At 34.9% G+C, this 26,103-nt stretch overlaps 1 protein-coding gene across 2 annotated transcripts; it reads left to right on the plus strand.

Moving 5' to 3' along the window:
• The first annotated feature begins 12,696 nt into the window (after nt 1-12,696).
• Nucleotides 12,697-25,711, plus strand: LOC113749126 (protein TIC 40, chloroplastic). 2 transcript variants are annotated; one of them, XM_027292792.1, is made up of 14 exons: nt 12,697-13,031; nt 14,348-14,459; nt 14,604-14,661; nt 14,767-14,784; nt 17,366-17,645; nt 18,577-18,683; nt 18,793-18,856; nt 19,247-19,325; nt 20,899-20,939; nt 21,445-21,490; nt 22,498-22,592; nt 24,630-24,733; nt 24,904-24,951; nt 25,252-25,711. In XM_027292792.1, the coding sequence occupies exons 1-14, from the start codon at nt 12,836-12,838 to the stop codon at nt 25,309-25,311; spliced, it is 1,308 nt and encodes a 435-aa protein (XP_027148593.1). In that variant the 5' UTR covers nt 12,697-12,835; the 3' UTR covers nt 25,312-25,711. The 2 variants fall into 2 exon arrangements, with proteins under 2 accessions (XP_027148593.1, XP_027148594.1); XM_027292793.1 differs by having other exon boundaries at nt 12,697-13,019.
• Nucleotides 25,712-26,103: the final 392 nt, after the last annotated feature.

Below are 26,103 nucleotides of genomic sequence, written 5' to 3' on the forward strand. Positions count from 1 at the left end.
TAGGGCGTACCCAAGGGTTTGGCGGATCGCCTGTCCAACTCTCGTCAGGGCTCGCTCACTCACTTAATCAACTCTCAAGATTAATCATTCAAGCCTCCAAAATAACATTTAAGTTCTATAATTCAACCAAAATATAAACTTATTTACAACCTAAAAGCCAAACGTATGATACAACATCAAATGTCAAATATATCCTATCAACCAAAAGTATAAGTACAAGAGGGTTATACACTCTAGTTCACACTTAATTGTTTCGAACCTCCATTCCTGTAAGAAAAATAAAAACTAAAGGAATGAGCTAAAAGCCCAGTGAAGTTCCCAAACAAGCAATCAGGTAGAGACATCATGGAAATATGGCATTTAACAGTTTGAACACTTTGCACAATAATATCTAGTCATTCAAAAAATAAACATTCAATCATTGGAAGGATACGTGCTCACTTAGAGCCATTCATTCAAATCATTCATTCATTCATTCGCCAACCATTTTTCTTATCCCTCCAACATTAGAAAACGTTTGCAAGTGAAAACTCCTTTAGTGTTCTTGTCATTCATTCATTGATATCATTGCATTGAATTCACTGGCCAGTTCTCCACCAGATTTCGTGGTAATACTCGAGTATACCAAACATTGTCCCAGGATCACTAGCCGCCCGACTGAGTCCGCTTCTGACTCGAGTCGACTGGCAATAAAGGGCAATGATCCAATTCAACCAAAAGGTTTATATTCATGCACAAGTAGTATTCAATCATTGAAAATTCACTTTTGCTTGGGTCAAGTGCGATAAAGTATACACTTGCCCATCGAAAATCCATTTAACAATCATTAGAAAGCATTTAACATTCTAGCAACATTCACAACATTTCACATAGTCATTTAAAGCATACACATGCAAGGAACACTCACCATTTTAAGCAAAATAACGTCAAAAGTTTCCTTCCGGATTATGCCCTTGATCACCGACAAACCCTAAGAATAACCAAGAGAAAATATTCTGGTTCAACCATCCAAAGTTTAGGTGAACCAAAGAAAATCCAAGTGACTACTAGTGCAAATATGCAAATATGATTTTGAAGTGAAAGAACAAGGTAATGCACCTTTTTAAGTTAGGATATTCACTCCAACTCAACTTACAATTGTTGTCCAAGGTTTTAGCAAGTAAAATCAGCGAGATTGTGTGTAAAAGACTTCCAAACTAAAGATTTTGAGGCTAAAAGGTAGCAAGGTTCAAAACTACCCTCCAAACCAGAATTTTTTCGCAGCCATGAAACATGTACAATCATGAGGTTTTTCACCTCTCAATCTTCATAATTTTCACTCAAATTCACGCACAAAAGGCTTAACCAATGTTTGGAACAAGTTTTGGCCAAAACCAATTATGAAAAGATTAGAAAACAACAAGGTAATAGACTTCGCTATCACTTGGCCAACAAGTGAAATTTCAGCCAGCAAATTGGAGGAAAATACCAATGAAAATCCTTTCATTTCAATCAAAATTCAACACATAAGTAAAGTTTATAGGTTTACCAAGCATCTTAATCAAGGTTATCACAAAATCAACCCAAACTTGAAGAAAACAAGCGGCCCCAAAATTTGGACAGCACTTCCCCTTATTTTCTTTACTTTTTCATTCCAACTCTACACCAAAATTCATCTCAAACCAATCTCAACCACAACCACAAGTCATAAGCTATAATATATACTTGATTAAGGCCACAAAACCATCCAAATATAGCAAATTTATAGTTCAAAACCAACCATAACCAAGATGAATTTTGGAAACCCTAAACTGAAATTTTCACATACAAGCTGGAATTTTGCTAAAACAAGCCAAACTAACATATAAAAGCTAAATATTGTACATGACAAAGCTGTTAAATCATGGCCAACCTTAAACATCATATAAGGGCAGAAATTTCACCATAAAAACTGAAAATTTTCAAATCTCCACTTCAAACCAAGAAATTTCTCATAAAACTACCAATTTTCAACTATAAACCACTAGTATGCTAGTATTAGAAGTAAAGAGAAGTTTCTTGTCATAAATACCTTAAAACCCCAAGAAAAATGGAAACTTAATGCTTTTTCCTCCAAAATCTCTTCACTCAAGCCTTTAATCTTCCTTAGTGATCAACTTTTGTGGAGTAATTAGCAAAATGGTTGGCTAAACTCAAGATTCAAGCAAATTTTTGAGGTTGAAGATGAAGTTTCTTCACTTGTTTTCCTTCTCAAAGTTTTGGCTAAAGCAAGGTGCAAAGTGAAGAAATTTTGGTCAATTTTTTGTTAATTAAAGAGGTAAGATAGTCTTAGTCAAAGTCCAACTTCCAAAGGTTTCGCGACACATGGCATCTCTAAGGTTTATTCTTATCTCTTTGTCTTCCAAAGCTAATCTATCTAGTTAACTTCTAATTATTCTTTAGCACCTTAGTAGAAAATTTTTTCCGGGTCCTCACAGAATGAGAATTGATGAATTGGAATAAAAAAAGAGAAGGAAGTAAGTTGAAGTAAACGTCATAAGATTCCCATTACTAATGTTTGAGGATAGTACAGAAGTTATGGTATCATATCTGCAATTATTACCTACCAAATTCTCAGAGTTTCATGTGTAGCTACCAAAGCTACAAGCTGTATTTGAGCTTTAAGTAATCTCAGTTTCCAAGATGAAACTCAGTTTAACCATGAAAGAAATAGTTTTTTAGCAGAATATGTTTACACATGAACATTTTTCACCTAAACAAGCAATCAATGCAAGACAATCTGGAATTAGCAATAATTTAGAGAAAGAAAAAAAAAGATGCAAACCTGCACTATCATGATTGTCATTAAACCTATTGTACACTTTGGCCCCTTGTTTGGGTCCCTATTTTCTTCTCATCCCTATCAAAGTTTGTTTGTACAAATTTAAATTTCAACTTTACAACCTTTAATCCAAAACAAAAGGGAACCAAAAGACATAAAAAGTACTCTATTAAAAAGTACAAATGAGTCAAGTAAATCAAGTGATGAATTTTGCTTCTTGTGTCAATATAGAAAGATCCAAAAAAGAAAAGAACAAAAGTTGCGTCAGAAGCGCAAATAATACAACTTCAAAGTAGAAGTTATAGTCTTGAAATGCCAATTAGTTGAATAAATACATGAAAATTTGTTAGTTGCAGGCTCATAAAAACTTGTAGATTTTATGGATTCACTAATGCTTGTTTGAAAGACCTTAGCCAACGCATTGTCATAAATTCACATTTCATAGGCCAAGATTGTAATTGTTTATTCAAATAGCATGTTTGTCTACACAATTCATCCAGTAACAATAGTTTAAACCAAAGGCGCCTTTAGGAAGAAGAAGAGATCTTAAGGATTAACCATAGCTGAGCATTTTAGTAGTTCGAAAATGAATATTAGATAGAGAGAAAATAGCACACCTTAAAGTACCATATATGCCTTTGCAAGACCAATGATAGAGCTGAAGATAAGTACAATTTTTCTACACAAAAAAAAAAAATTCAAACTTTACATGAACCAATATAAGTTGAAATCAGGGGAATAACAACTTCAAAATAGCTCATTATCATATGGTTGTCATGCAAAACATGCACCCTTAAATTTAAGGATAAAATACAAAAAAAACCCCTTGTGATCTGAGATGTGATCATGATACCTTCTTATTATTTAAAAACACTTATATAACACTCCTGTGCTTTGGACTTGTTTGGATCTTGGATGAAAATCATCCAATTTAGTGGAGTGGGAGTTACATTCGTGTATCAAGCGAGTATTAAGTTACACTATGAAGGATAATTTAGTATTTTGCAATTTTTTATCCTTTTCATTTGTTTTTTACTTTATTTTTTCCTTCCATTTATTTTTTCCTTCTCTTTTTTTTCTTTCATTTTTTACTTCTTTTTTCCATTCCTTTTTCCTTTCTTTAGTTTACGAGTTTATATGTTTCTTTTTTCCTTTGATGCACCCTTATTTCAAATCTAGAAGCCAGAAACATTTTCTTTAGTTTACAAGTTTTTTTTCTTTTCCTTCTCTCTTGCTCCAAAACCAAAATCTAGAAATTTTAGCAGCAAAGAGGAATAAAAAATTCCCCCAAAATTAGTCTATGGACTCTTCAGAAAAAGAAAAAGGAAAATTCCTTCATGAATATGAAAATTCCTCCATGAATATCAAAACCAAAAACTAAAATTTTGATATGAAAATAAGATATGGACTTCATGAATCGGCATCCAAGATTAGGGTCTAGATTTGAAGTTCATAGAAGACAAAGGATGAAGTGAAGTTCATAGAAGACAAAGGATGAAGGGCTTATAATTGTTCCTCTTTCTTGTGGCTGTTGCAGAGAACGATAATGACGATGATTGTTCTTTTAGCTTGTCGCTGCTGCAAAGAACAATAAGACAATGATGAAACCTTGACACTGGCGGCGTCGGTTCCAGTAGTACCGCAAGTGAGTATGAATTTGTTGAGGGATTTGGGATTTGTTTTATTCATTTATGGAGTTTTCAGATTTTGGGTGATAACAATGATATATTTCGGATTAAGAAACCCAATGTTGGATCTTGTCTTGATTTGGATTTTTGAACAGTGGCAGTGGTATTGGTAGAGGTGGCGGTGGTGTTAGGGTGTGGTGCACTGATTTCAAACTCGGACCGAATCTGTCAATTCAACTGGTTTTATCGAAAACTGATCAGGCATCCAGTCCGAGCTCCCTTGTAAAATCCGCCAATTAAAACTCGGTCAAATCTAAAAATCAGGGTTGACCACGAACCTGCAGAATAGGTAAGAACTTGGTTTTTCATTTTTTGCCTTTTTTTTGGGCTTTCTTCCTTCTTCTACACCATGTCCGAGCACCAATGAATAGAATTCACATATCTACAAAGCTCAATTTTCTCATTGAATTAGCCAATCTCAAATCCATTAAAATCACCCTTAAAATGCATTTGCTAAACAATATCTAATCACAAATCTCATTTTTAAAATTTTAAAAAGAGAGAGAGAAAAAAAAAAGAAGGGGAGATTGAGAAGAGAGAAGTTGAAAACGTGCAAGAATAAAAGTTCAAATTTTGTGAGTTTGAGAAAAAAGTTAACAAAAATGAAACTTAAAAAAAGGAGAAAAGAAAAGAAAAAAAAGATGTTAAGAATTGAGAAGTTGGGGAAGGAGAGACTAGGAAACAAGATGGGGCGGGTGTAGTGTAAGTAAGGAGCGGAAAAGGAGGAGAAAACCTATGAAAGTTAGTTTAGGGTTTCAATGTTTTGCCATTTTCATGTTTTGACCCTAGAGTGCTAGAAAACTATCAGCACACTTAGAAACATTTTACAACTTATAGTATCAGTCCAAAATTCAACTGCTATTTTCAAATAAGTCCTCAAATTTATTTTTAAACTTGTTAATATAGATTAAAGTCTATGGATAGCTACTTGATTATTTTATTTTATTTATATTTTCTTGTAAAATATCTTTGAAACATCAAACAAACATGAACAAATCTTTCTTGACACTAACATGTTTTTGGGTAACTTACATGTACGTTTATTTTTAATCAAATTATATTAATGACATCATGCTGATGTCATCTAGTTTTTATACCGGTCTAATCCTGATTGAACCCTTTAACCCCTGATCCATAACCTAAACCAAGTTGATATCCAGTCCGAGTTTCAAAACACTGTGTGGTAGAGACGGTATTAGTGTTGGAGTTTTGAACTGTGGTAGTGGGTAGTGGCCCTGGTTGTGTTTTGGGCTATCTTTTGTCATCAAAAAAAAAAGAGAAGGAGAAGATGACAAGTCTTTAAAATTTTCAAATGAGCCACTTAATTTTTCTTTCTTCTTAAATGAAACAAGAAAGTTTTTAATATCTTAACTAAACACTGAACTAATTTTTAGTATAGTTTAAAAGCCAGGTTAATATAGGAATTTTGCATTCTTCTGTTAAATTGGATGATTTTCATCCAAGAACCAAACAAATCCAAAGTACAGGGGGTTATGTGGGAGTTTTTAAACAATGAAGAGGTATCATGACCGAACCCAAACCAAAAGGGGGATTTTTGTATTTTACCCTAAATTCAACTATGAAGGTTATATGAAAAAATAGAAGTTTCACCTCATTTTCTTTCTACACATGAATAACTAAAACCAATACGGGTTGAATTCAGACAAACAAAAACTTCACATAAAAGGTCTCAAATGAAATACATTATACACAGACCGATGTATAACCTACTAAAATGCCTAGCCTGATCAGAAACAAAGACAATACACCTAGCCATGCAGTGAGCAAATCTAAGACATAGAGTTGAGAGATAACTTGAACCAGGCAATGTAAAATAGATACATATACTCACACTAATTTATATTCTAAGCTGTATAATAAAAGGCCTAAAAGTTAAGTTACTGATGATCCTTTTTTTTTGTCACCGTGAGCTTCTTTCATAAGCCACACAGGGAAGAAAGGCTTCCACCTAGTATCTTCAACAAGGTTAACGGTGAATTTTGCCAAACCATGACTTGTGCGATTATATTCCTTTCCAATATATATGAAGCTAGAATTCAATAATTTTGTTTCTTGAGTCATACGAAGAGAAAACTTCCTGTACATTTCTAGGAGAGGTATTGTTTATCTACATCTATCTCAATGAGTTGTCTTTTGAATTGTTGCAATTGGTGTTTAGTCCCAAAGACAAGGAAAAGATCTACAGAAAGTGGGTTTTTATGATCCGATAAAGAATCAAACTTATTTAAACGTTACTGCACAAAATGGGTTGGGGCACAGTAGTTTACTGGACATTTAGCAGTAAAGCACTATTTTGGTGCGAGCAGCAAAAGTGGAAAATCGAGGCAAACTTTAAATACTAGATATAACCTAAAATAATAGGGGTTAAGGTCGGCCAGTGAGATGATGAGGGATAAGATTCATCATCGAGAGGAAAACAGCCCAAATCACAAGTTAAGGCTCCTAAATGACCGCTTAGAGATAAAGAAGGTAGGGATGCAAAGACAGCCATGAGGTTTCGCCAAAAGGACTTATTTAAGTGTAGATTATCTTCTACCATGACATCTTACCGAGAAATTTCTTTACATCCCATATTGATTCTATCAACTAAAATTTTAAGGTCAAACTGGATTAAGATTGAAATCCATTACAATATTTTTGTGTATTGTTGGTAGAAGCTTTTCCTTTATTTTCATTGTAGTTTAACTTGTGATTTGATGTAAGTTACTTGTATATGTACTTTTCTTACTTCTCATCTTTCATTTGTTTTAAAAAATAGTAGTTTTTCTTTGTTTTTTTGTTCTCTTTTTAATCTTTGATTTTTTTTCGTAAGCTATTGTTCTAAGTAATGTTTGTGTTTTTTTAAATTCAAATTTTATAAAAGCTATTTTTACTTTTTAGTTATCGGAACATAGATTTTGCTTTTACATTTTTCTGTATTAGTCATGGTTTTCCTAACACACCTATTGAAAAATAGCTGCCTTTGTCTATTCCATGGGTGTTTAGGTAACTTAAAAAAGCTTTTTATTTGAAAGTTACAATATTCCGGCTCATAACTCTCCTAGGCTTTTGGTCTTTTCTCAAAGTTCCATTATTGAGATTTAATAGAAGTTATATTCAAGGGGTAATTGTTGTTTGGTGAAATAAAACTATCCATTTGATAGTTTTGCCGAAGTTCAGGAAGGTAGATGTAATGAGCCCTTTTGTATTTGGTCTCAAAAGTATCCACTTTAACTGAATTTTTTTTACCAAAATAACATACCTATCAAAAAAATCCACAAAATGATTCATTTGCAAATTATATTCCCTTTTTAATATATATTGCCATATAGACTCCAAATCACCCAAGGAAAATTAATCATGTTGATTTTTTTTTCAGTCTTAACATTCTCATTATTCCTGTTTTTCATCATTGTGATTTTTCATCTCTATTTTCTAGTCTCTCTTCTATAGAGCTGTTAATCGAGCCGAGTCAAGGTCGAGCACATGATAATTGCATGGTTCACATTAGCAAAATTTTTCATTTTAAATAATAGTAAACAACCAAGGTAAGATGCATGCATTTCCAAATAAAAAGCTTCAAAGTTTTAGATTATCTTAATTGGGTATTTCTCTAGTGGGCCTTTTTTTAGTTTAATCATTGCAAATAGGACGTGATAAGGCAAGAAAAAAAATCATAATGGAAATAAATTATGGAAGTGCATTACATGGGTAATATTTTTTGAAAAGAATATTACTTTGGCAAAACTTCTCTTTAACTTCTTGTTAGTTTTGTCATGTAGCCACACAATCGCAACCAATCCTACTGTCTCGCAAAATCATGGTTAATTGGATGGTTCACATTTAATTTTATAAAAGATGCATCAATCGTGATTCGCATATTACCTATGATTTTAAACTCGGACCGTACTAGTCGGTCCAACCAATCAAATCGAGAACCGACCAACCATCCAGTTCGAGTCTTTTTAAAAAACCGCTAGTCAAAGACTAGATCAAACTCAGTCAAAGAGGTTTGATGGGGAACTGGTAAAACTGATTAGAATTGAGTTTTTTTCCAACTTTTCCATTCTGATGATTTTTTTTTTTTTTTTTGGAAAAACAAGCAATACAAAATAGATTAATCAAAAGCAAAGTAGAATCAAGTTAATGAGAAGGCATTGTGTTTTGTTAGAATCTCATGCGACATCCTCTATACTAAATTGAGGGAATTTTTTTTAAAAGTCACTGAGAAAGCATATAACTTCAAAATACCCAAATTTTAAAAAAGAAAAGAAGAAACCGGACTCATTGCCATTCTGATGGATTCTTTTTCTCTTTTTTTTTTTCATTCTTTTAATCTTTGAACATCGCCAAGAATAAGTGTCAAATGAACTTAGAAACCCAGATTATGAGGAAATTTTCATTCTCCAAATTCACTAAGCCTGATTTCATGCAACTAAGTTTTGAATTTGAAATCAAATAGGAGGGAAAAAAGGAAAAGAACAAGGAAGGGAAGAGAATAGAGAGGAGGGAAAAAGGAAAATAATGAAGAAGAAAAGAGTTTTCATATGTGTGAGATAAAAGAAAAGAAGAGAGTTATGGACCTTATAGTGAAGAGAAAGAAAAAGGAACAAAGAAGAAGAAGCAAAGACAAGATGAAAAAGAAAGGAAGAGATAGATGGCTAACAAAAAGGAAACATTAGGTTTAGCATTTGTTAGCTTTAGATGCCCTAAAATTTTTTAATAAGTTCATTTTGACCCTATATTGTTTTAATAAAATATAAAATTAATCTGTTACCTTTCCTAAATTTCATTTTTTACCTATAACTTTTAAGTTTTTAAAAGTGAAATCCTTTGGGGCTAAATCTGAACTCATCAAATATGTATGCAAAAAACCACCAATTTCAAGGGCATTTTTATATATTATATTGATTATAGAGTAAATCTTATATGCACTGATAGTATACACACTATCATCATTGGATTCATGACATGTGTGCAAAAGTTGAATTTCAAATTCAAATTTTGTATAGTTGTCATTCATCCAATGCTGATAGTGTATACACTGTCAGTGTAGGAAAGATTAATCCTTGATTATATGTTATTTATATATATTTATGATGTATTTATGATGTTATCCGGTTTGAGTCCCGATCTAACAGGTTGAACCCATCGACTTCTAAATTCTACCAAGTCATTGCCCAGTTCGAGTTTCAAAACATAGCATATTACTAATCTGAAATGTTGGTTTTTCAAAATAAAAATGAGCGATTTTAACTATAATAAATAAAAATGCTCACTTTTAGGCCCTATTCACAATAATACTTGAATTTTGATCGACTTTAGTCATAGATACATCACGTGGTCAATTTTTAAGGTATAAACTTGACAACTCACTCAATTGCTGACCCAAAAATTTAGAAAAAAAATCCTAAAATCTTTCCCTCTTCTACCACCATCCTTCTCCACCATGCCCACTTCTACTACTAGCATACCTCACACTTCTCCCTTGTTACCTCTTTCCCTTCTCCCTTCCACATCCTTTTCTTTCCTTAACTTCCCTATATTCTTCCTTCCCCTTTTTACCCACCACCACCCCTCTTTCTCCCATCCCTTATTGGTGTTATTCCTTCCTCCTCTTTCTATCTCTATCACCACCTTACCCCTTTCTCTTTCTTCTCTCCTCTATTACCTCTTTAATCCCAACCCACCTACTTGCTTTCTCCTCATCCTAATTTGGTCTAGTGACCAAACTGGAGGGAGGAGAGTGGGCAGGAGAGTTGGAGAGAATAGGTGAGAGAGGGGGAAAAGAGAGGTGGGTGGTGATAGGGAAAAGAGAGAGAGGGAGAAGAAGGAAAAATTGGGGGAAGAAGAGGATGAGGGAAAAAGAAGAGAACGAGATAGTAAAAGAGTAGATTAGAGGTGGTGATGCCGGTGGTGGGAGTGGGAATAGTGGTGGAGGCTAGTGGTGGAAAGGGAAACGAATGTACGTGTTTTTGGAATTTCTTTTAAATATTTTTTAATATTTCTTGTAAATAATTTTGATATTGTTTGGTGTTTTCAATTCAATAATTAAGTGAGTTGTCAAATTTGATCTTTAAAAATTAACCACTTGATATGTTTGTGATCAATTCCAACCAAAATTCAATTGAAAAAATGACCAAGAACCAAAAGCGAGTGTTTTTTATGTGTTCAGGGATTAAAATCGTTCATTTTAATTTTGAAAGTCTAAAATTTTATATGAATAATAATGTGTGAGACACTATTGGGGTAATTTTTCTTTAATTTTTACTAGTAGGATAGAATGCTGTATACTTCGGGTCCGTTTGTTTCGGGTGAAAATGTTTTCCAGGAAAATATTTTCCTAATTTCCCGTGTTTGGTTGCACAAAAGTTACTGAAAACATTTTCCTATATAAAATATTTTCACCCATCTTATGGAAAACAACTTCCCTTCCAAACTTACTGAAGTTGTTTTCCGAAATGCATGCATCCCGCCTGTAGTATGTTCCAAACTTACTGAAAACATCTTGTAGTATGTTCTTTTTTTTTTTTAGTGTAAATAGGAGGATTCGAACCCAAAATCTCTTTCTTACACTCCCTCCCCCGTACCACCCAACCCTCCCCTAGTATATTCAAAATAAAAAAAAAACCTCATCCTGCTTATCCTATGCTAGTAATTAATTATGCATAATAGGGACATTCTTTTCTAGAGAAACTTTCAGCAGTGAGAGTGCAAGATATATGTCACAATAAGCATTGCATGTGATTGATATTTGACACTAAATGGCCAGCAATTTGTTTATTGCTTAAGGAGATATTTTTTATTCATATATACATTTCTCCAAGATTTTTTAAAGTTAAACAATGAGATAAATTTTCTTATTTTGCATGGGAAGAAGTATGTAGTTATAATGTGTAGAAAGTAAAGATAGAGATAAAAGTGAAAATATTTCAAAAGTTAAACAAACACCAGAAAAATGAAGTAAGAGAATATTTTCAATAAGCTAACCAAACACCTGAAAATGATGAAAGGGAAATGATTTTCATGGAAAATTACTTCCACGGAAAATATTTTCCCAAGGAAAATATTTTACTTCCAACCAAACAGACCCTTCGTGTGCCATACAAGCATCCTGGTTAGAGGTGGCAAAATGGGCGGGATGGGCGGGATTTGCTTGGGTTTGAGATGGAACCGAGTCATATGGGTTTGGGCCCAACCTTACCCATATGTGTTTTGGGACTAACTTGGGCGGGATCATTTTGGGATGGGTTTAGATTGATCCCGCCCAATACCCAAATCCATTTTCTACATATTTTTTTTCCTTTAATTCATTTTTTATTTTTATATAATTTTAATATTTTTGATTTATTAAATTTCTTTTAGTTTTATTAAATAAACATGCAAGTGCTTTATACTCAAGATTCCCACCAAAAATTGGATTAACAAATAAAGGAAAAGATAGATATACAGCCATATTCCAACATATATCAAGATGGCCAAGGTCCTTAGGATGTTGAATATTTATCCTTATCATTGTCCAAGGATGACAGGTCTAAACTAACTGAAATGCTGGAAATTCTTGTGGATAATGACTAGGAAGACTACTAGATTATATTCGCTGGTATAACTATAAAAATTGTTAAAGATAATTTTTGAATCTAAGATTCCGTTTGGATTGACTTTTTTTTCAAAAAATAAGTTTTTCAAATACAATGTTACAGTAATATACAATAACTCAAGAAACATCCCATCCATATTAATATATCAAATATTTCAAAAAAATTTTATAGTAAAAATTTTTCATATACACTGCTACAATAAAATATTTCAAAAACACCTACCAAAAACAGCTAATCCAAACGGAGCCCTTGCCATTTGAGCCCAATGGGTACCCAAGTATTTCCCATCCTTTCCCATTCATTAATGGGTATAGTTGGGATGTGTCCCAACTTAAACCCAATACCAAATTATAATACCCATCCCGCCCAAAGTTCCTTTGGGCATGGGTAGCCCATTGGGACTTGGGACAAATTGCCAGCTCTAATCCTGGTGTCTATTACATCTCACCAAATGCTTTACCTCCATTTTTTATCCCAAAAAAAAAAGGCCAAGTGCCCATTTACGCCCAATAAACTGAATTCCCGGAAGACCCACTAACCCGGCCCGTTTCGATCCTTAGCTTGCCCTGCGGATCAATATCATCAAATCACTAATGCCTTTGACTACTCCCTTCTGTCCTGTCTCCTCTCCTCTTCTTCTTCTTCTCTTCAATTCAAATAAATTCAACGAACAATCCCCCTCTGATATAAAATAGAGTAAATTTAGTTCCTTTGGGAGGTGGGTTTTCATTTTTCTCCTTAAAACGATGGAAAATCCGAGCTTGGTGTGTTCACCTAAAATGGTTCTTGGCCTCTCCCAAAACCCCAAAAATTCAATCTTTAACAAACCCTTTCTGGGTTTTCCTCAAAAACCTAGTAGTATCAGCAGCAATCCCAGAAAGCCCTCAACTTCCCTTCTGCCTTTTCCTCATCTGCCGGTTTCGAGAAGAGGTAAAACACTTGGTAAATTCCTTTTTTTTTTCTTTTTCCTTTTTGTGAACTTCCCTCCAGTTTTATCTTTATGTTGTGCTTGCACATTTTATCAATTTTCCATATACTTAAAATGCTAAGATAAACTCAATATATTAAGGATTGTTGTGGTTTGTTTGCATTTAGCAGTATTAGAGCACTTTTTGGAGTGCTGGCATGGTTGTCTGGTTGAATTATGCCTTGTGTTTTTGTTTGGCACAGTGTCTTTCAATTATTGAGAAGTTGATGCTAATATGGTAGTAGGGTAGAAGTATATATTATGGCTTTGTCGGAAGTTCAGAAGAATGTTTTCTTTAATGGACTGTTGTCTGTTATCGGTTTTTTGAAGTGCTTTTATTTGCCATCTGTATATGCTCGGCTGGCATTATACCTAAAATTGTTCACTTCTGGGAAAGATTTATCTGGTGGGGCGTGAAAAATAAGCAAAGATTATGTGGGAGACATAGCATTTGGACTTTGTATGATGAATTTTTGGGGACTGTGATGTATAATTGTGACTAGCTGTAAGTTTATGTTGTTTTTGTTGCTCTTTTGAATCTTCTTGTGCCTAGAGCTAAGTGTAGGATGGTAAAAGTTCACTGATGAGTAACAAAGTGCAGAGGATCATTAATTGGAAAGATTGAGGAAGGGCTAAAGGTATTCTTTTCAACCTAATAATTTGGGCAAAGATGAATGATCTATGGTGGTTGTAGGAATTTTTAGCTTTTCAACTTAACTGCAAAGATAGCCAAGATTAGACATTATGCATTGTAACAAGCTGGCCCTTGAGGACTGGAATGCATCTGATGGAATATGATACAAATATTAGGCAACGAGAGTGAACATGTAGTCTCTATAATGGTATGGAAACTTAGCGGGTTGAAGTATTTATGCATGCATGAAATCTTGGCGTGAAGTTGCATTGACAAATGTGCTGAAAATAGCCAAAGAGAAAAAGAAAGAAAAGATACTGAATCTTTGGGATGAACCATGCTATCTGTTACTTCTGAATTGCATTTGAGAGTGCTTTTTCTTTCTTTGTTCTGATTTTACTGTATAAACAATTTCATCTTACTTGTGATTTCTTTTTGAGAAGATAAATTTAAGCATAATTTGTAGTATAAAAGCATTCATAATATATGTACTTGACTGACTGTAGACATCATGTCTTACTATATTTACATTTGGTGGTTTTGCTTGAAATTCTTAGGGTTGTTGTTCCACATTTTTGGGGTATTATCAATTTCTGTTACTTCAACTTCGCCACTTTTAAGCAGCTTTTAACACTTCCTAATGCATGTTCCTTTCAGTGCTTGTGAAACTAAAAGGAGACTGTTTTGCAAGCACTACTTCTTCAAGTAACCAACAAACATCTTCTGTCGGTGTAAATCCACTGCCTGTGCAACCGCCTCCTTCTAGTGTGTAAGTACATACTTAGATGTGACACTTGTTTTTCGCTGAGTTGCAGTTTTCTTTTTTAAGCCTTTTACTTTTTCTAGGTTTTGAATCCTATGAAATTGCTTTCTGATGTGTGGGAACAATGTTAACATGGATCTTTGTGAGTAGGGGGTCTCCTCTTTTTTGGATTGGAGTTGGTGTTGGGTTCTCGGCACTTTTCTCATGGGTGAGTACATGGATCACTTGGATTCTTTCCATGACAGTTAGCGTGGTTCAAAATTTTTCTTTTTGCTCTCCCTATTGTTGTCTAATTATTTAAATTGAATGACAGGTGGCAACGAATCTAAAGGTGAGTTCTGTTCTTTACAGGTGCAGGTACATGTTATGCAGTTTAATTTATTCCAATAGACTGTGGTTTTTTTTTTTTTAAAGATTGTTCTTTTGCCATAGACTCTAAGCCTAGATTGCAGAAGAATCCTATAAGCTATAAAATTTATTTCTGTGTGCATATTGAAATGGCAAGCAAATGTTTTTCCAACTGGTAGGTTCTTGTTTTCCTATACTGGGGTGTTGTGTGCTTTTTATGGATGAAATCCAAGACAGACAGGTAAGTAATAATTTGAAACCACTCTAAAAGTCTGCATTGACAATTCTGTCAATCTAATTGAACTAAAGTGTATTCTTAAGAAAGGCTTCAAAGGATTCTTGAACTTATTTGATGAGAATTATATGTGCCAACAAAGTTCTAGCTGTAAGTAGTGTAAGTCTACCTTCAATTTGATGTGTTCTGATGAAGTATATTGTTCTGGTTACTGTAATGCTTGTGAAAAAAAGTATATCTTGTTTTTGCCAACTCACCATGCTACTTTGATAGAAATGTAATTAAGGTTGGATTTCTCTCCCTGTCTGTAGTCTTGTCCCATTTCCTTGAGCTGCCAGGATTAGCTTGAGGTCACTGGATGTGATTCTGCAATGAAAATACAAGTTTTGAGAACTCAAACTCTTCTCCATGATAAAAGCAATATCTGTTGATTGAGTCCCATCTAGTGTCTGTTTTTAAAAGATAGTTTTTAAATAGTGTAACAGGTTGCCTGTACAGTTCCTACACTTTTTTTTTTAAAACTGGAATCTGTGTCTCTGGAAAATCTCAAATGAATATCAATATGTAACTAGGATCATATAGATGCAATAGAAACATGTTATTGAAGGTACATATGTGGGTGCTCACCTGGACTTGAATTTGAGCCAGAAAAACAAGGGTCTTCCACTGATGTTTGTTGCAACAATGGGTGTGAGACCTTTGGATTGTTCTCGTTGCAATAAATGCCAAATATAGGGAAAATGTGGCTCATTCTGATGTCAGGTAGTTTTATTTGGACTCAAAATGATGAAAAATTTGAAGAGCTTTGTTATTTGGACTCAAAATGGTAATTGAAGACTGGAGACTGGGGACGAAGGTCGCAAGTGTTGCACTACTTTTGGATCCATTTGGTTAAAGAAATGTGTTCCTGCTATTTGCTCTCTGTTCTAGACTGCTTGCGCTTCATTTGGATTGTGATTATTTGACGATTGAGGTCATCCAGCTATGTAACCCTGGGCAGTTTAATTGTCTGGTTTAATTCACAAAGTTGTCTGGGTGTAGGCATGTGAAAGTGCAAAAGTTATCCAGGGCTAAGCACATAGTGCAATATTTTGGTATACTAGATTGAAGTGATGTGCCAGAATGCTTGATTGCAATCACAAATCAGTGCAGTTGAACAATCACAAAAAGAGTTGCTGCAATGAATAAGTTTTGTGTTTCTTGCAATCAAAGAACTATTTATAGAAATGCTAATTTTGTATAAGAACGCTAAACTTATTGGTTATTGAAAGAGACAAAATTAGCAATTAGCAAGAATCACCGAAGTGCACAGTTCAAGATTTATGTGAATTAAGGCTCCAAGTTCCTGCAAAAGAGCACTACACAAGTTAGTGTAGAAGGGGACATTTCAATAAGCAAGGCAACCAAAAATAGTAAAGTAATATTAGGTATTAATCTTCTTAAAATGGCAAAATATATTAAAAGAAACCAATGATTAAGTTAAGAATAAAATGCTCGACAAAAGCAGGAGTCTTTTTGATCTAATGAACAAATGAATAAATTTTTGTAGAAATCCTTTCCATTAAATTACTTGGACTGTTCCTTTACTTCATGATGTACTGGTCGTAAATCATTTTATTGCCATTGTCTTATCTCCATGCCTGTATAAGGGCCTCTTTCGTTCTTATTCTTCATTCAATGTTTTGTTAAAATTTTCTGAGTCTTTTTAATTGTGCAATTTTAAGCTCTATGAAATCCAAAAGGTAGTTCACTCATTCAGCTTGTTGAGAAATGAAACTTCTGTTTGGAACCGAAACCTTTCCTAATATGAAAACATATCAATAGTCTGTTTAAATTTCTTTGCAGTTGTTGATGGTGAAGAAGGATCCTGTAATTAACCCATTGGAAGTTCTGCTTAATGTGCAAATAACAAAACCTATTGTGATGCTTAATTATTTTTTCCTGGAATTTATAGGTGTTATCAGGTGAATCTCTCAGTGTAGGCGTCTGTGCATATACATGCATTTATTAATTTTTTAATGAGGTCGTGTAGAAATAGCTGCACATATTTGTATTACCATGAATGTTTTTATTAAGTTTTACCAAGTTTAAAATGGACATAGAAATGTTTTTTGCTTGGCAAGTATGTGGCTGATTTCAAATGTTTAACCTGCAGACGTGGTTACTGGTTGTACTAGTTTTACATTTTATTATTGTCACATTCCATCAAGAAAGGAAAAACAGAATCTTTTGGAGAATGACTTGTAGTAAAAACTGTAATTAAAGTGAAGCCAAGTGCACTTTTTCATGCTTTTGATGTTGTCTGGATATCATGGTCTTATTCCTGCAGAAATATGCAATGCAACAAGCCTTCAAGACAATGATGGGACAGATGAATACACAGAGTAATCAATTTGGTAATGATGGCTTTCCTTTCCCTTTCCCTTATGCATCTTCAGCAGCATCTGCTACAGCAAGCTCGCCACCAACAGCATCTGGTACAGCAACATCACCATCACAAGTAGCATCTCAAGCAGTGACTGTTGATGTCTCTGCCTCCAATGTTGAGGAACCTCCAGCAACAGATATAAAAGATGATTCAGAACCCAGGAAAGAAGCAAAAAGATATGGTATTTTACGTTTTCGTAAAGTTTAGCAGTGCAAATAACACATGCCTTGTGTCAATAGAAGATGCCTGTGAAAAAGTTTAATTGATGCATTATGATAAGCATCTACATATGACAAATATATGCTGTCACAAATTTTGTTTTGGAGACTTTTGAACTGTAACAGATTGGATTATAGCCTCAACAAGCAGCAACGTATGTGATGGCAAATAGTATACTGGCTATAATTGCCAGAAATTAACCACTCTTTATTGGCCTAACCTCCTTCATTTACTGTGCCATAGGCAAATTTTTGCTGTATGCTTATAGTCAATCTGTTTCCCATGATGTGCCTCACTTCCTTCTAGAGGTTGCACCATCTTCTTGGGATGGTCACTCTGAAGTTATAGAAATTGTCTCCTCCTCTTTATTGATCAACCTGATAGCCCTAAATTCTCGAGGATGAGTACTTAAGGATGCCATAAGCATCTTCTGAAGGCTGTTGCCTGTGGGCTTCCTACCTCTAATGGATTTATGTTGTATTCTTTAATACCAGTTTATGAGGAATTTCCATTGCTTACCTCATCATTGATGTTAGTTATTCCCTAGGAGTAGATTGCCAGGGTGCACAAGATTGCTAAGTTTAAGAAGAGTTTAGAAGACTATTGTGCATTTGGTATCAGAAATTTGGAATTCTTTTTTGGGACTCAGTAGAGCTTATTGCTGTTCAAGTTCTGTTGATTTGTGTTGAATGTATGAGTTCTTGTTTAGGTAGGTGGCAGTTCATGCTGCACAAATTTGCACTAGCTTCCCCATGGTGGCATTTTATAATATTTGCATTTATTTCATGGACTAAATAATGATGCTATGTTCTTAAGGAGCCACTGGTTTGGACTATTCCGTTTAAAATGAATGTGAATATTCTGAATCTCTTGGTTCGAATTTTTGGTTGCAGCATTTGTAGATGTCTCTCCAGAAGAAACATTCCAGAAGAATGCTTTCGAAAGTTACAAGGAATCAGCTGAGGCAGACTCATTTAAGGAGCCTGTTGTTATTGATTACGTGAGTTGGCCTTTCATTTGCTCTCTCACTCTGTCGTTTCTATTTTTCTATTTCTTATTCTTTGTCCTTGTGAGATTGAGATTGCTAACTTATACAAATGGTTATGAAGGGTACACAAAATGGTGCTGCTTCAAAGCCGGAAGAAGGTGCCTCTCAAGCATCTTCCTCAAACCGTAAGTGAAGGATTTGCCTTTACTTCCCATTTTAGATTTGTGAACCGCACAAGTGCTTTGAGTTTCTTGTATTCTCTTTTTTGCTTTCTATTTTAGATGTGAGAAACTGCTCAACTGCTTTTAGCTTCTTGTATTCTCTTTTTCTATTGAAAGAGAATGGTTATTGTCATCTAGGCAGTAGAGATAACATTTATCGGCTTAAAGCTCATTCTATGGCTGAGATTTTAGTTGAATGACTGTAATTTGTCGCAGTTAGTTTTGTTGAATATTGATGCTGAGTTTTATACATGTGTAGCCCTCAAATTGGATGTTTTGTTCCTTGTAGATACTGTCTTATAAACGATCATGTTTTCCTTTGTTCTTTACGCAAAAAACCTAAATATTGGACAGGACAAGCAAACCCTTTGTTATCAGTGGATGCTTTGGAGCAAATGATGGAAGATCCAACAGTACAAAAGATGATTTTCCCGTAAGACAGACTTCACTCTGTGGTTTGCAGTTTATGATTTATACTTTTGTCCTGCTATAGCGGGTGTAGTTCTCTACTTCTGATATTTTTCCCGGTAAAGTGATTTATTTAAGCTCTTATATGGTTTTAGAGTAGAATGTAACAACACTGAGATATAATTTTTAATTCCATACGCATGCATACTAATCACTTTGAGAAAAGTGATTTGCAGCTCTAAGCTGTTGTGTGTTCTTCAAGTTTGAGAAAGCCTACTTCAGTTTCAAGTTTCTGTTATCTCTATTCAAAGCTTAAAGACATAGGCACATAGATTGATCAAGAAGATTGTTTTAGTTGTCATGAACTCAAACTGATTATGAAAATATGCTTCTTTTGGGGTGTCAGGGCACAAATCTGGGACGGTTAAGCAGAAGCACAAGCTGATTTTACTAGATGGTCTGTCTGATAGATCTTGTGATGGGGCTTAGTAATGAAGTTGTACTCTTATACTTCTGCTTTTATATCAACTTGGCTGTTAAAAACTTGATAAAGTCAATTTTGTGACAGGATTAGTTCTTTTGCTTTTCCCCCACTTCTTGATAATTCAACTCTCATCAAATTCCTTAAAACATGGTTTGGTTGATTTCTTTCTTTGTTATGACAACAAACTGGTTACTTACATGGGGGTCAACCGTGAATATTTGCAATAACACATAGAATGATTTTGAAATTTGATGAAAGGACCTATTAAGCCCGTCTGTTGGTATAGTTCACTGTAATAGCATGAATGCAGAGTCAACGGGCTGGTTAAGCGAAGACTGGAACCGTGTTCATATCTGTTGCTAAATTTGTGTTTAATGTAGTCTGTCAAATTAGATGATTGTTAAAAGAGAGGTAGAGAGGAAAAAATGCATTAAGGAGTGAAAGTAGAACAGGTAAAAATAGGATTGGAAGAACTACTGAGAATATACTTGTTTGCAACAGTTATTTAATTCTGGTTTTTTGGGAAATTACCTCTCTGATTAGTGTGAACTTGCTTGTAACGAGTATATTATCCAAACACAAAAATAGAATGTTAAGGATAACTGCATCTAACCTCAGGCGTGGGTTTGTGCCTTCTCTGGAGAATGGTTAAGAGTACTTCTCTAGTGAATTTTAATGCTTCTTGGTTTAAATATTGTCATTTGGCCATTTTATGTCCAACCTTTCCTCATGTTTCTCCTTTGGTCTGTCAAGTTTTGTTCTCAATTGTGACTTATCTAACCTTATGTAACCATTAGTTCCCTTTAGAATGTTGCTTCTTGGATGATTTTTAGATAATACTACATGCATCTAGAGCTCTTAGATTTGGTTACATGCCCAAGGTAAAACTTTTGTATGATATTGGATGTTTGGTAGACTACTGGCATTTTACCTCTTCCTCTCTTAAATGGCACCATTGGTGATGCCAAGCATCGCACAGCAGAGATTTCCTTGTCCCTCAATGTCACAGTTCTTGTGAAGTCATCTTTTGCTAAATCAACCTTTCTGTCTGCCTAAATAGGACAAAATCTAACATAGGAAATTTCTTGTTCTTCTTGTTGCAACATGTTTCCAGCTATCTGCCCAAGGAGATGAGGGAGCCTGCTACCTTCAAATGTGAGTGCAAAATTGCATTTTCACATGATATAGCTGATTTTTTTCTATATAATTTAAGAAGTCTCAGCTTCCCCTTCCCCAACACCCCCACCCTCAACACCACCCCCCCAACAAAACCCCCAACCCAAAAAAAAAAAAAAACACCAAAGTCCTAAAGGACCTTCATACCCTTATGTTGAATGCATTCTGGCAAACTAAAATTATTGATACACTTTCGTCCCTTGGATGGATTAAGACTATAAGATTTATTAACATTTATGTATGGAAATCCTTGCTAGGATCCTATGAATTTTCTGCTTTGCTAAAATTTTTTGGTTTCCCTATAGTTTCTATATCATCCAAACTCATTTGTAGAGCTTTTTATTTTGTTTCAGGGATTCAGATATTTAGTCATATTATGCTAATAGTTACCTTATCCTGTTATCACCTTAGCCATAGAAATAGATGTGAAACTTGCATCAAGTTATTTATGTTGAGCCCGAATGCTGTTGCATTTTTGTGGCAGGGATGCTACAGAATCCAGCATATCGTCAGCAACTACAAGACATGCTGTAAGTGATTTTCTGCTTAACTGACGTTCTATAGATGTGCCTTATTATTTTGCATCGAATACTTGTCTACATTTGCTTGATTTTTAAAGTCTAGAACTTGGGTTCGTTGGTTTTGTTATTAATTTTTATTTAAACCTTTACAATTCACTGACTGCAGTAAACCTGTATCTTTTGTCACAACTTAAGCTAAAATAATGTCTAGTATAGTAATAGGATTTTTTTTGGTCGACATTGTATTTCATTGGGTTAATACTATTTACAACCTTAAATGCCCGACCCTACAACTGTGCATGGAAGCCTTAATTTAAAGCATGATGGATTTGTCTGGGCCATTGTGCCAGTGGAGTTAACTTTTGGTTTAGTGAAGCGTCTATCAAATGGGAGATAGGAACATTTGCTTTTGAAGATTTGTTTTAAATGCCTATTCTTACTCATGAAGTGTATTTCTTTGGTTACTGTTTTTGGGGCTACTCGTTTGATACTTTCCACTTCCTATTGCCACCATAGCAATGACAGAACTGGTCTGTTGGTGGTTTTTTTTTCCTTCTTTGTTTGTTTTTGGGGGGGGGCGGGCGGGGATGGGACTTACGTTTCCCTCAAAAGTTTAGTTATTTTCATATAGATCATTAACAAAATTAAATGTTGGCCCCTCAAGACTTCTCTCAATTGAATTTAGGCCCCCAATGTTGTACAGATATAAGTTTTGCCACCTTGCCCCAAATCCACTATTTCTTGGTTTTTAGTGTTCTCACTTTTCCTGTTTTCAGTTTGTAGGCTAATTGCGTATTTTTGTGTGTGTGTGTTTGTGTGTTATAATTTGGGGGCATGGGGGCCGGGTTTGATTGACCTACACTATTTTTTGCATTAACCTACAGTTGCCTCTGACATTTGTTTGGATGGTATATAATTTACAGTGTACCTTTTTATATGCCAATGCCTGCCTATCTTTTTCCATTTCTATTTCTCCTAATAGGAGCAACATTTTCTGTTTCTATTTCTCCTAATAGGAACAAGATGGGTGGAAGTCCTGAATGGGACAACCAGATGGTGGACACCTTGAAAAATTTTGATCTTAACAGTCCTGAGGTCAAGCAGCAGTTTGGTAAGTGTCTTTGATGTTTTCTTTTGCTGCATTACTTACATATGCATCTTCCATGTACAGTGTCTTTTGAGGTATTGTTATATTTGTATTGTGTACTTCAAATCTTAACTTGATTATATGAATGAATGCTTGGTGAACTATATCGATAGACTAGGTATAAAGGTCTTGACCTTTAGTAGGTTTACTTGGTTCTCACCAGTAGCATCCCATCTCCTACTTCCATCGGCCCACCACTTCCAGAGTTTGAAATACACGAACTTGCATTTGTGTACTGCTTGTTTAGATTAATGTCATCTTTCTAGACTTGTTATCTCAGTGCTTAAGTGAGATACTTTTGGTTGGGGGGAGCATCTTTTAATCTGGCTGCAGAAACAATCGAAAAGGTTTAGCATCTTGTAAAATTGTGGACACACATGGGCCACATGTTTGTCAAAAGAACAAAGATGGAAGGCATAATTAGATATGAAGTGTTTTGCTTCTCAATTCACTTAAGTACCTTTTACAGCGAAAATTTTTCTCCTGAATGATGTCAAGTAAATGTTGGAGCATATTCAACAATTCTTTGTAAGTGAAGCATTTAAAAGTGATTTCAGGTCTGATGTTGGGAGCTGTTATATGAATTACTACCCTGAATGGAATGGAGTAAGTTATGCTCTGATGTTTAAGGAGATGATTTCTTTTCTTGACACGTAGTTAAAATAACAAAACTGTTAAAAGGTGATGGATTGACAAGCATGTAAGCATTTGGGTTGCTCCAGTTTAAGCTGAAGCTCTTTTAGAAAATGCTAGAGAAGCCATTCAAGTTGTTGAGGTCAAGGGCATGGGAGCTAAAGCTTCTGTGATTGATAGACCTGAGAGTGTTAGTGTCGTTCAAGAACTGCTTTCTTTGAGAAGGTAAAGTCATTTCTAGGAGGTGCCATTGTTGTGCAACCAAAGTATATAAGTGCTGATTATGTGGTTACACATGCTCTTTTCATTTTTATGAAAACTTGAAGCATAATCCTACTGCCCAAAAGTTCTGTCTCTACAACCTTGATGGTCAAAACTAGTAAAGGTGGAATGCAAGGTACTGATCCAAAGCCATTTTCTCGAGGAAAGTTCTGCAAAACTGCTGTTGGGAGTGAAAGAATTTCCTGGATGGGCTTCAGTTGCAAAGATTGAGCAGAGTTTATGTTTGAGATGAGCCTGACCGGTAAAGATGATCTGTTAGATATTATCCTGGGTGGTGATTGATGGTAGGAATGTTATGTCACTATCTAACAGGATGGGTTTGGGAAGTGTACAAGTGGATACTTGCATCCCCTTGGTAAGGGTGCCCTATGGGTTTCTATATGTTGGCCAGTACCCACCTAATGGGCTGGGCTTTTTAAGCAGTTTGCTTGTGATAGAGATGGTATTCATATGAATTCCATTTGCCTTTTTGGCTCTTCCTGATAGAGTGAGGTTGGTCCTATGATGAGGAGGCATGAAATTGTTTCTGGAAGATTTTAAAGTAGCTGTATGTGGGCTTTTATGCTCAGTAGCTACTTGATATGTCTGTAGAAATACTGGATTGAGCAAGGACAGGAACTCTAGAGGCTTCAAAGTTGAATCAGCCTTGAGGGTCGAAGAAGATGGGAGGCTTGCTACTGGAACTCCTCCCTAGCAATTAATGGAAAAATAATACAATTATATTTTAGATGTTATATCAATTGGTCTTTGATGTCAATAAACTGGTGGTTGCCTACACCATCATGATTTCAGGAATCAATTGCTTTGAGCTTTTGCTGTCGATTCAATTTCATAGTTTGCCCTAGTGCTTTGTATTTGTGCTTGCGGTTTCCATACACTTGTAATTCTGAAGCTCGCTAGCTCGTGTACATGGGGAGTGATATCCTTTTTCAACTTCATTTTCTTCAGTAAAATCTAGCTGTGAAACATTTGTATTTGACAAGCAAAATCTCGTGTCAATTTATTGACTCTCTACCTGATATAATCATGGTAGATATTACCTTTAACATTTCACCCTCTTATTTGGTTGATTACGTACATATGCAGATCAAATAGGACTTACTCCTGAGGAAGTCATTTCAAAAATTATGGCCAATCCTGATGTTGCTATGGCATTTCAAAATCCCAGAATTCAAGCTGCTATCATGGATGTATGTGCTTCTTGTACCATTTTCTCATTCTGCTTATTAGTTCCACATAGTTCTAATTTTATTTTTGGGTTTGCTTGAGTTTTATACCCCGGTTTATGTATTTTCTGATTCTAATTTTCCTTTTGGGTGCTTAAGTTTTACTCCCTGGCTTAACGTAATTTCTGATACAGTGCTCTCAAAATCCACTCAGTATTGCCAAATATCAAAATGATAAGGAGGTAAGCGGAAAATTTTCTCTTTGGGCACTTCAATTTCATGTTGTCCCCTGCCATTTTTGTTTTTTGTCCACTTCCTGCAAGATAAACAGTAATTGTTGGCTAGGTTTGTCCATCTCTCAATTGCTGGAGGCAAATAGATGGGGTCATTATTAAGGCCTAGTGAATTGTTGACCTTTCCACTAATATCTATTCTGGAATGGTGTGTGTGAAGCTATCGTGGGCTTCATTTAGCACATCCATCGACATATGACGATGTTTGCTTCTGCAAATTTGGATTGATGTGTTGCTATTTATGCTCAGGTTATGGATGTTTTCAACAAGATATCAGAACTCTTTCCTGGGGTGACAGGTTCACAGTGACTTCATAGTTCTGACTGTGTCCCCTAAACAGTTAAAAGATGCAAATTGAGGAGAAGCTATAAAGCATATTGCAGCTCTTTTACCTAAAGATTGCCAAAATAGTCATGAGCGTAGTTCACGAGCCTAAAGAATACCAGCTTTGTTCACGAGCCTAAAGATTGCCAAAATAGTCGAGCATCAGCCATTTGTGGTCAAAAGTCACCAAAAGCTTAGTATTTTTTGCTATAGTTTTGATCATCTCACCTCTTGAATAGATATTTGGAGCTGTTGTCTGCTGTAAATTTTGGTGCAATTTGTTTTAATTGTTAATCCGGCCAAACTTTATTATGTATTGTGTCACAACTATATGTTATTGCCTATTGTTTTTGCCTTTTTATATCCTATAGCAGCATGTTTGAAACTTGATGAGCATTCCACCAAGCGCATCATCTAACTTTTGGTCTTCTGTTTTTCTTTTGATTGATTGAAAGCAGTTCTTATTTTATTTTATATTTGTGGGTTTTGGTCTTCTGAGAGGCAGTTTGATTTGATAATGTTTATCAGATCAAATCATGTGGTGGGGCTAAATTATATCTTAATATATCATTTTAGAATTGATAATGACAAACATTAGACTCTCATTGTGACCACAAACTCATAAACTTATCTTGTGGAAATCTGACTGCAACATTCCATTGGCCTAATGTCCCCAGGCCGGCTTTGTTTTTAGTCGACAAGACAAAGCCTGCTACTGATATTACCAATTGGAAAATGGCCTTTTAATCCTTGTTTATTCTCACGTTCCATTATCTT

The sequence above is a fragment of the Coffea eugenioides genome, chromosome 10 (assembly GCF_003713205.1).
Source record: "Coffea eugenioides isolate CCC68of chromosome 10, Ceug_1.0, whole genome shotgun sequence".
NCBI lineage: Eukaryota > Viridiplantae > Streptophyta > Magnoliopsida > Gentianales > Rubiaceae > Coffea > Coffea eugenioides.